At 46.1% G+C, this 12,000-nt stretch overlaps 1 protein-coding gene across 1 annotated transcript; it reads left to right on the top strand.

The window, feature by feature from the left end:
- The first annotated feature begins 7,758 nt into the window (after positions 1–7,758).
- On the top strand, positions 7,759–9,774 carry LOC137963286 (uncharacterized). Its single transcript, XM_068810429.1, has one exon. It carries the CDS (start codon positions 7,759–7,761, stop codon positions 9,772–9,774), a length of 2,016 nt encoding a protein of 671 aa, XP_068666530.1.
- Positions 9,775–12,000: the final 2,226 nt, after the last annotated feature.

Raw genomic sequence — 12,000 nt, 5'->3', positions numbered from 1 at the left:
ACCATGCTCTTCATACCTTTCCAATAGAAGTCACGACTCAGGCGGAAGTAAGAGTGATGTTGGCCTTCGTGAGTACCGTCATGATAGGTGGAAATAATGGTGGGCTGTAAGGGCGATGTGGCAGCCAGATAAATGTGTTGCTTGTACAGGAAGAGGCCGTCCTGGATGGCCTAGCTGCTGTCCAACTTCTACTGTTCAACGCTCTGGAAGAGGGCGAGGAGGTCCAGGGTCTGCTGAAGCTCATCCCGAATAGAATCGAGCAGTAAGAACCGAGGTTGACTGATGGCAAGAAGTTGGGGCTCAGGCACCTCGCGGTGGGATAATGCATCGGCTCCTTTGTTGAGGTGACCTGGTTTGAACTCTACCCGAAAGTCGAAGCCCATCAATTTACTGAGCCAATGATGTTGAGGTGAAGTGGTAAGGCGCTGCTCCATGAGGTACTTAAGGCCACAGTGGTCGGTGTGGATAAGGAAGTGGTGACCCCAGAGATATGGCCTCCAATGCTTAATGGCTTTGGCTAAACCAATAAGTTCACGCTCATATGCCGCTAATTTGTGATGATGAGTGGCCAAGTGTCGGCTGAAATAGGCAATGGGATGTCCTTACTACTGTAAAATGGTCGCGATGCCTCCCCTGGATGAGTCACATTCAATGACAAAGAGATCCTCAAAATTCAGAAGTTGGAGTACTGGAGCTGATGCTAACGCAAGCTTGAGTTGAGCAAAGGAGGATGTTGCTGCCTCGGACCATTCGAACGCATTGCGTTTCAATAAGCTCGTCAGGGATGCGGCTAGCTAACCATAAGCTGGGATGAACTTGAGGTAGTACCCAGATAAGCCCAAGAACCCTTTTAACGCCGTTGCTGAATGTGGAGGAGGCCAGTCCACAATGGCCTGGATCTTCAAACTATCCACCTTGACGCCACCGGAAAAAATAACATGGCCCAAATATGCTACCTCTGAAGCACCAAACGAGCATTTGGAGGGCTTTAGAATAGATGGTGAGCACTTAATAGTTGAAACACCGTGCGCAAGTGCTGCGTGTGGCTCTCCCAAGTGTGTCTGTAGATCAAAATATTGTCAAAGAAAACATGGACATATTTTCGTAAAAGGGGCTGAAATACCTTGTTCATGAGGGCTTGGAAGGTAGAGGGGGCATTGGAGAGCCCAAATGGCATGACCAGAAACTCGAAGTGGCCATGGTGAGTACAAAATGCAGTCTTCTCCACGTCGGGGGGTAGACTCGGATCTGATGGTACCCTGAACGTAAATCCAATTTGGTAAAGAAGTTGGCACCATGGAGTTCGTCCAAGAGGTCATCGACCACGGGAATCGGAAATTTATCCTTGACAGTGTGTGCATTCAACTCTCTGTAGTCGACACAAAAGCGCCAAGTCTAATCTTTATTGCGCACTAATAGCATCGGAGAGGCAAAAGGGGACCTGCTGGATTGAATAAGGCCTTGGTCGAGCATTTGCTGGCATTGCCTCTCAATTTCATCCTTCTGCAAGTGCGGATAACGGTAGGGCCGGACAACAACAGGTTCCGTGTTAGGATCCTCACGAGCCATGGATCTTGTCACCCTCTTCTCTTCTCTTCCTTCCATTACCTTGCTTGACGTTGAGATGGAATGCGGGGTTGAAGGGAATTGATTTTCGGAAAGAAGAATTGGGGGAAAAATGGAAGAGAGCTTGAAGGAGCTCTTGACCTGTTTATCTAAATTACGTTAACTAAAGTGAACTCAATTCATAATCTTCATTACCCTAGCCGTCCCCTTAAATAGGGTGGAGGACGTCCAAAACCCTCAAGACCTCTTGGGTCAATGGTTCAAACCAATAAATGCTAAACCAACCCAAACCAAAGACAAAACCAAACCAAGAAACAATTACATGGAAATTGAAAAACACATTCATTAATTCCTACGCCTGTTGGTAACTCGTGATGCTATAGAGTCCATAACATCACCCCCCTCCTGGAGAAAGAGCTTGTCCTCAAGCTCGAAGGAAGGATATAAAAGTCAAAATGCTGATAACGGCTCCCATGTGGTGTCACTGGGATTGGCATCTGCCCACTGGACTAGAATTTCCCAATCCCCTTGAATGTGGCATGCTTGTATTACCTGAGCCGGAAGAGAAAGGACTCTGCCCTCATGTAGTGGCGGCAGTGGAGTGTGCAGTAGGGGCGAGTCACCCTGGAAGGGCTTCAATTGGGAGACGTGAAATACATTGTGGATCTTTGCTTCCAGTGGTAGCTGCAAGCGGTATGCCACGGGCCCAATTTGGTCCAATATCGGAAATGGACCATAATATTTTGGAGACAGCATATGGCGCTTGGCTATAGTCAGGGACAGTTGGCGGTAGTGTTGAAGCTTTAACCACACATAGTCACCAGGGCAATAAGATGCTTCCCGGTGCTTCTTATCATAAAAGTGTTTCATAGAGTGTTGGGCTGCCTGCAAATGTGTACGTACCTCAATGAGCATAGCGTCTCGTTCAGCTAATGCTTGGTCCAAAGTGACGACTTTGGATGCCCCCGGTTCATTTGGTAACAAACGAGGTGGATCTCTGCCATAAACTTCCTTGAAAGGAGTAGTACCCAGTGCTGTGTGGTAAGATGTGTTATAGCAAAATTCTGCCCATGAAAGCCATTTCACCCATCTTCTAGGTGCGTCTCCCACAAAACAACGAAGATACATTTCAATCGTGCGATAGGTAGACGAAAATGCCAATTGGCAGACGAACCTAGACGAAAATGCCAATTGGGTGCCCTGTAATTTGAATAATTCCTTCTAAAAGAGACTTGTAAAAATGGCATCCCTGTCACTGATAATTGATGAGGGAATTCCATGTAATCGGACAATGTTGTCCATAAATAATTGAGCGACCTGAGCAGCAGTATATGAATGCACCAAAGCAAGGAAGTGCCCATATTTTGAAAACCGATCAACGACTACGAATATCACGGATTTACCTGATGAAATGGGAAGACCAACAATAAAATCCATGGAAATATCAGACCAGATTTGAGATGGTAGTTGCAGAGGTTGCAGTAGGCTGGCTGGACTTAAAGTTTTGGCTTTGTTTCTTTGACAAATCTAACAAGCAGCTACATAATCAGCAATTGTGCCCTTCATGCCCTTCCAGTAAAAGTCCCGACTGATGCAGAAATATGTTTTCTGTCGACCCTCATGTGTGCTATCATGGATAGAGGACAGGATGGTGTGAAGAAGTGGGGATGTATTATGCAAAAAGATCCTGTTTTTGTAGAGAATGAGACGATCCTGAATAATCCAATGAGGAGCAGCTGTCCCCTGTTGAATATCCTGATATAATGACATGAGGTCCGAATATTGATTTACTTCCTCACGAATAGAATCTAATAGCAGTGCACGTGGGTGACTGATAGCATAAATTTGAGTGCCGTAAATATCCCGATGTGATAAGGCATCAGCCCCCAAATTCGAACTACCTGGCTTATAATGAATCGTAAAATCGAAGCCCATGAGTTTAGTTAACCAATGCTGCTGTGGGGATGTGGTGAGGCGCTGTTCAAGAAGATACTTGAGGCTGCAATGATCTGTACGAATGAGAAACGGTCTTCCCCAAAGATAAGGTCGCCAATGTTGGACAGCCTTGGCTAACCTAATCAATTCCCTCTCATATGCAGCTAACTTATGGTGGTGTTGTCCCAACTGACGGCTGAAATAAGCAATGGGGTGTCCCAATTATTGTAACACTGCCCCTATACCTCCCCCGGAGGCATCACATTCCACCACAAATTCTGCCTCAAAATCTGGTAATTGTAGGATTGGCGCTGAGGCTAAGGCCTCCTTTAACATGTTAAAGGCCTGTTCTGCTGAAGAAGACCAGTGGAAGGCATTTTTTTTATCAGGTTGTTGAGTGGTGCTGCTATCTGGCCATAAGATTGGATAAATTTTCTATAATATCCCGCTAAGCCCAAAAATCCCTTTAATGTTGTAGTGGAGGTGGGAACCGGCCAATCTGTAACTGCCTGTATCTTGCTCTGGTCAACTTTCACGCCCACAACTGATATGACGTGGCCCAAATATGCCACCTCAGATGTACCCATAGAACATTTCAATTTATTCAAAACCAACTGAGGAGAGCGTAGAATGGTAAATACCTGGTGGAGGTGATGGAGATGTTCTGCCGAATTTTTGCTGTAGACCAGAATGTCATAAAAAAAGACTAACACATAGTGGCGCAGAAGTGATGAAAAGACCTCATTCATGAGGGCCTGAAAGGTGGATGGTGCATTGGAGAGACCGAAGGGCATGACGAGAAACTTGAAATGACCGTGATGTGTACGGAAGGCAGTCTTCTCCACATCCGCCTGGTGAACTCGTATTTGATGACATCCCGATTTCAAATCTAATTTGGTAAAAATTGTAGCACCATGTAAATCATTCAGCAACTCGTCCACGACTGGAATGGGGAACTTGTCCTTAACTGTGTGCAAGTTGAGTTGCCTATAGTCGACACAAAATCTCCAAGATTTATCTTTTTTATGTACAAGTAACACTGGTGAGGAGAAAGGAGATCGACTGGGCTGGATCACACCCTGAGCGAGCACATGCATGCACTGTCGTTCTATTTCATCTTTCTGGATATGCGGGTAACGATAAGGCCGCACCACTACTGGATCAGTTCCCAACTTTAAACGAATGCGGTGATCGCAATGACGCACTGGTGGTAGACCTATAGGGTCATTAAATAAATCCGCAAATGTTGTAAGTAAAGGAACTAATTGATCATCACCCGTGTGTTGAATATGCAAAGTGTGAAGTGCATTAGGGACCTGTGCCACAATGCCTTGTTATGTAATTTGGCCCTGTGGTGCTGAAAATGTCATAGTCCGAGCCTGAAAGTCCCATAATATCGGTCCTAATAACTGGAGCCATTTGACCCCGAGCACCAAATCAAATCCAGCCAATGGAATGACTAGTAAATCTGCCTGAAAGGAATGCCCCTCAATGGTGAAAGGGGTGTTAACACATAACCCCACGCTAGAAAATTTGGCCCCATTGGCCACTGAAACTGAGAGTCCCCTTTGTTGTTGAATTTCCAATCCCAATTGTTGCGCGGCTGGTTCACTGATAAAATTATGTGTGCTGCCCGAATCAACTAAAGCAAGTAGCATGAGATGATGTAACCTGGCCTTTACCTGCATGGTATTAGAACTACGCAGGCCATGCATGGCATGGAGGGAGAGCTCTGCTTCCTGTTGTACCTCTTCAACAATTTCATTTTCAAGAAGCTCTTCTGAATCTTCTTCCAATAATTCAATACTGAATAAACGTTTACAGGTATGTCCGGGCAGGAATTGTTCGTCACAATTAAAACATAGGCCCTTTGCCTTTCGAGCGTCCATTTCTTGTTTAGTCAAAAATTTACGTGGCATAGAGTGTGGAGGCACACTAGTAGCCTGATCTGCTCGGTTAGGGGCAGAGGACCCAAAACATGGACCAGATGCAGTACCCTGTATTCTGTTTTACCAAAATGGTTTTCTTTGTAAAGACCCTTTTAGAACTCTTTGTTTGTGCTCCACAGCCCTGGCATAATTCATTGCTGAGTCCAAATTTGTCGGACCCAGTAATTCCACTTCCAATCTGACTGCCTCTGTCAATCCAGCATTAAAAATCTGAACATGTAGGTGAGGAGGAACAAATTCACTAGCTCTGCCCAACCTTTATTGGAACATTTTTTGGTAAACCTCTAAGGTGCTGGTTTGTTTGTAGTTGATCAATTCCCCCACTGGGTTGCTGCTAGCTGGAGGTCCGAACCTTAACTGGCAAGCATGTTTAAAGTACAGCCAATCCTGAATGGAATGGACATTTCAGTAGTGATGGAACCACATGAGCGATTCATCGAGCATGTGGTAGGCTGCCAAAGTAACCTTGTCCATTTCCACCGTTTGTTGATGATAAAAGAATTGTTCACATTTCGTGAACCACAGTAAAGGATCTTTAGAGCCATCATATGTAGGAAAGTTAAGTTTAAAGTACCTGGGAACCGTTGATGGTGCTTGTGCGTGAGTGGTCATTGAACCCATTGGTTGGCGCAAGGGTGGATTTGGTGGTGGCGTGAATTGTTGGTGGGGAACTGGTTGTGGTTGAAAATTGGTTGCTGGTGGTGGCGTTGGTGCTTGAAGTGCAGCAAGTTGTCGGAGGATGGATTGTAGAGATGATTCTAGAGTTTGTAAGGTAGTATTGATGTGAGAAATTTCAGTACCTTGAAGAGTGGATCATTGTTAAAGGTCTGAAAGGACTTGACGTATGTCCTCTGGAGAAGAGGAATCACCGAGGGTGGACCTGTCTGATACCACGTTGTTAGGATCCTCACGAGCCATGGATCTGGTCACCCTCCTCTCTTCTCTTCCTTCCATTACCTTGCTTGATGTTGAGATGGAATGAGGGGTTGAAGGGAATTGATTTTCGGAAAGGAGAATTGGTGGAAAAACGGAAGAGTGCTTGAAGGAGCTCTTGACCTGTTTATCTAAATTACGTTAACTAAAGTGAACTCAATTCATAATCTTCATTACCCTAGCCGTCCCCTTAAATAGGGTGGAGGACGTCCAAAACCCTAAAGACCTCTTGGGTCAATGGTTCAAACCAATAAATGCTAAACCAACTCAAACCAAAGACAAAACCAAACCAAGAAACAATTACATAGAAATTGAAAAACACATTCATTAATTCCTACTCCTGTTGGTAACTCGTGATGCTATAGAGTCCATAACATTCCGTCCCCAATTTCAGGCGTATGCGATGGTCAAAGGTCTGGATGGGAGGAAGTGACTGAGGCTCCATAAATAAGTTTCCAAAATTTGTAATGAGGGACTATAAGGTACTGCTGTCCGAGGTGGCTACCTGTAATTTCTGGAGTGTGCAGCGGGAGGGGGCATGAATGCCATGAAGAGTGATGGCACGCTGTCCAGAAATGAAGCTCATCGTTAAGGATGTGAAATCCCATAATATTGGCCCCAGTTGTTGAAGCCACTTGATACCCAAAACTAAGTTAAACCCGGTGAGAGGAATGACCAAGAATTCTGCTACAAAATGATGGCCTTCAATATCAAACCGGACTGCTGAACATATGCCAATGCTGGTAAGGTTTTCCCCATTTGGCATTAAACCTATAGGCCAGAGTTGTGTTGCATGGGTAGGCCCAATTTCTGTGTTGCGGTATGGCTGAGAAAGTTAAGGGTGCTGCCCGAATCAACCAATGCAACTACCAGAAGATTGTGGATGGTGGCGTGGACTTGCATGGTGTTGGTGTTGTGCAAGCCGGTCATGGCGTGGAGAGAAAGGGCAGGTTCCTCTACTGCTGGCTCCTCTTCAGTTTCTCAATTGTCACCCTCTTCAGGATCGTCCACCTCGAGCCAAAATAGCCGTTTGCACTAATGACCGGTGCGATATTTTTCATCGCAATTGAAACAGAGTCCTTGAGCTCACCGTTGGTCCATTTCAGTTTTGGAGAGGCATTTGATGAATTGAGGGGGGGGGGGGGGGGGGGGGGGGTGTGCGGCTTAGCATGGGTTGTCTATTATGGTCCTGGGTTAAGTACCTATGCCTTCCGCTCCTAACAGGCCAGTCTTTTGGGATATATTGGCTAGGTACTTAACATTTGGTATCAGATCGAGCTCCACGTCGCGAGTTCGAGTCTCGAGGCACACAAAGGCTCTTCCAACGTCAACAGTCAATTTGGAGGGAAGAGAGGGAAGAAGGGTGATGAGATCCATGGCTCGGGAAGACCCTAACATCTTGGTATCAGACAGGTCTACCCTTGGGGATTCCTCTTCCCCAGAGGATTCGCGTCAGCTTATTGATGCAAATCGTCAAAGATCAGATGCAAGTATTGATGATCTTCGTACTTCAATGGAGACCATGAATACGACACTAGAGCTCATTCTCTGGCGAGTTGATGAAGGTGGGGGTCGAGGACCACCTCCGCCAGCAGCCTATTCTCCGCTAACCGAGCACCACCAGCCACCACCACCTCCTCCACCACCGCTGTGCCACCCCCATCCACCTATGGCACCTCACGCCCAGGGACCAAATTTGGTTCCCAGGTATGTGAAACTGGACTTTTCGACATTTGATGGGTCTAAGGACCCCTTAGACCCCTTGATCTGGTTACACAAATGTGACCAATTCTTTTACCATAAAAATACACCGGTGGATGACCGGATCCAATTGGCCGCATACCATATGCTCGATGAAGTGCTCCTATGGTTCCACCAATTCCGAAATGAACATTTGGTTCAGGATTGGGAGACATTTAGACAATCTTGCATGATGAGGTTTGGTCCTTCAGCCAGTAGCAATCCGTTGGGCGAATTGATAAATTTTAAACAGACAAGCCCACTTGATGTGTACCAAAAGACCTTCCAGGAATGTTTGGCCAGAGGTAGTAATTTTGTCAGGCCCTCCCAGTATGTTCAAATCTTTACTACTGGATTGACTGAGGCCCTGCGTTTGGAGGTTGAATTACATGGCCCTAGATATTTGGACCATGCTATGAATCTGGCCAGGACAATTGATACTAAACAGCGTGTTCTAAAGGAATCACTGATAAAAAAACCAGCTTGGCCAAGCAGGACAAATGCCACTGCGCCATCACCCTATTCAGGGCCTCCACGTACAGGTCCTACTGCAGCCCGGCGTGCAGAGAGTTCTTCCTCCATGCCACTAGCCCCTTACATAAAAAAATTAAATAGACAAGAGAAGGAACAGAGGAGGGCCAAGGGCCTTTGTTTTAATTGTGATGACCAGTATGTCCAGGGTCACATATGCAAAAAATTGTTCAGTGTAATTCTCTGTGAGGATTCTGACGACATACTACCCGAGGAAGACTTTGTTGAGATAGATCATGAGGGCCCAACTATTTCACTCCATGCCATGACTGGCCTGTGCAGTTCCAACACAATGCAAGTTTGGGCACAGTTGCACCTTCTACAGTTACTAGCCTTAGTTGACTCGGGCAGCACACATAACTTCATCAGTCAGCCAGCGGCAGAACAGCTTGGGTTAGTAATCCAGCAGAAGACAGGCCTCTCAATCTCAGTGGCCAATGGGGCCAAAATTGCCAGTGTGGGTATCTCTACAGCTACCCCCTTTTATATTGAGGGCCACTCCTTTATTGCTGATTTCTTGGTGATTCGTCTGGCAGAATTTGATTTGGTACTCGGAGTTAAATGGCTCCAAATGTTGGGGCCTACTTTATGGGATTTTCAGGCCCTGACCATGACCTTCATAGAGGCCCAGCGTCAGATAACCTTGCATGGCACACATGCTACTGTGCCCTGCACACTTCAGGCAGTTCAGGTCCAAAGCACCGAGCTCTGTAAGTTATCTCAATTACTTACAGAATTTGAAGATTTATTTCAGGCACCTTCTGCTCTTCCGCCTATTGGCCACTGTGATCACCGCATCAGATTGCAAATGGGGACTAAACTTGTGGTGGTTCAACCTTACCGTTATTCCCACTTACAGAAGGATGAAATTGAGCACCAGTGCGAAAATAAGCTTGTCCAGGGAATTATTCAGCCCAAAAGGTCTCCTTTCTCATCACTGGTGTTACTGGTCAAAAAGCATGACAAGTCGTGGAAGTTTTGTGTGGACTACAGGCAGCTCAATGCTCACTCAATTAAAGACAAATTTCCCATTCTAGTGGTGGACGAGCGGTTAGATGAGTTACATGGCACCACTATATTTACCAAGTTGGACATGAAGTCAGGTTATCATCATATTTGAGTTCATCCTTCAGATGTGGAGAAGACTACGTTCCTCATGCACCATGGTCATTTCGAGTTCCTTGTCATGCCCTTTGGTCTCTCCAATGCGCCATCCACATTCCAGGCCCTCATGAATGAGGTATTTAGCTCTATCTTGCGGAAATATGTTCTTGTTTTGTTTTATGATATATTGTTGTATAGCAAACACTGGGACGAGCACCTTCAGCACCTTCACCGGGTATTTACTCTTCTCCGCTCCCATCATTTGGTTTTAAACAAGTCCAAATGTTCTATGGGTACCTCTGAGGTGGCATACTTGGGCCATGTTATTTCAGCAGTTTGGGTGAAGGTTGACCAGAGCAAGATTCAGACCGTCATAGATTGGCCTCCTCCCACCTCCATCACAGCATTAAGGGGATTTTTGGGCCTCGCTGGCTATTACAAAAAAGTTATCCGCAACTATGGCCAGATTGCAGTGCCGCTCCACAATCTCCTCAAGAAAATTGCTTTCACCTGGCCCGAGACAGCGGATCAATGCCGGTTTTGCATTATCTTCAACGCCGATTTTGCAGCTCCTGGATTTTGATGAGTTGTTTTTAGTGGAATGTGATGCTTCGGGCGGAAGTATAGGTGCAGTGTTAAAGCAACAAGGTCACCCGATCACTTATTTCAGCCGACAACTTGGCCCACCCCATCACAAACTAGCGGCTTATGAAAGGGAATTAATCGGTTTAGCTAAAGCAATCCAACATTGGCGGCCTTATCTCTGGGGGCGCCCATTTCATATTCCAACCGATCATTGTAGCCTAAAATATCTTCTTGAGCAGTGTCTCACCACCTCTCCTCAACAACACTGGTTGGGTAAGTTGATGGGGTTTGACTTTACAGTTGAGTATAAACCTGGCAGTTGAATGTGGGGGTCGATGCCTAGTCTCGTCGGGACGTTCCAAAACCACACTTACATGCTATCAGTCAGCCCAGAGTTCTTTTGCTGGATTCTATACGGGAGGAAACACAGCAGCATCCGAAACTCATCGCATTATATCATGATATTCAGCAGGGGACATCGGATATCCATTGGCCAATCCAGGATCGTCTTATCTTGTTCAGAAATAGGATTTTTCTGCACCACACCTCGCCACTTTTTCCCAATATCTTAGCCTCTTTCCATGACAGTACACATGAGGGTAGACAGAAAACATATTTCCGCCTCAGTAGAGATTTTTATTGGAAGGGTATGAAAAACAGTGTAACAGATTATGTGGCGACTTGTCAGACTTGTCAATGGAACAAAGCCGAATCATTAAGTCCAACGGCGTTACTCCAACCACTTCAGCTATCATCACAGATATGGTCTGATATTTCCATGGACTTCATTGAGTGCCATCCCCCCTCTTCCACTAAATCCGTTATATTTGTTGTGGTTGACCACTTCTCCAAGTATGGCCATTTCCTCCCTTTGGTGCATCCCTACACAGCCGCTCACGTGGCTCAGATCTTCATGGCTAACATTGTCCGGTTACATGGGATGCCTGTGTCCATTACCAGAGACAGGGACGCCATCTTTACCAGTACGTTCTAGAAAGAAACTACTCAATCTGCAAGGCATGAAATTGGTGTTCTCTTCCGCCTACCATCCACAGACTGTTGGACAGACCGAGGTAGTTAATAGGACGGTTGAGATGTATCTCCATTGTTTTGTGGGGGACTCACCTAAAAGGTGGGTTAAGTGGTTGGCATGGCCAGAGTTCTGTTATAATACATCATACCACAGCGCCTCGGCACTACTCTATTCAAGGTAGTATATGGTAGAGATCCGCCTCGGCTTTTGTCGTATGAATCAGGTACATCCAAGGTAGCCACCTTGAACCAGGCTTTAGCCGAAAGAGACGCCATGTCAATGAGATGCGCACTCATCTCCAGGAGGCCCAACATGCTATGAAACTATATTATGAGAAGAAGCACCGGGAAGTGTTCTTCTCTCCCGGGGATTATGTGTGGCAACATCTCCAACATTACAGGCAACTTTCACTGACCGCCTCCAAATGTCACAAACTCTCCCCGAAATATTATGGTCCCTTTCAGGTGTTGGACCGCATTGGCACAGTTGCCTACAGCTTCCACCAGAAGCCAAGATCCACAATGTGTTTCACATCTCCCAATTGAAGGCCTTCCAGGGAGACTCCCCATTGCTACACACCCCTCTGCCACAGCTACATGAAGGTCGGGTCCTTTCTACTCCAGC

This window comes from Aristolochia californica, unplaced genomic scaffold (assembly GCF_029961685.1).
Source record: "Aristolochia californica isolate CCGP_79_NKW_82.1479 unplaced genomic scaffold, dmAriCali1.0.hap1 SCAF_4, whole genome shotgun sequence".
In the NCBI taxonomy this organism is placed as follows: domain Eukaryota; kingdom Viridiplantae; phylum Streptophyta; class Magnoliopsida; order Piperales; family Aristolochiaceae; genus Aristolochia; species Aristolochia californica.
This window is presented reverse-complemented; position numbering and strand designations above follow the sequence as displayed.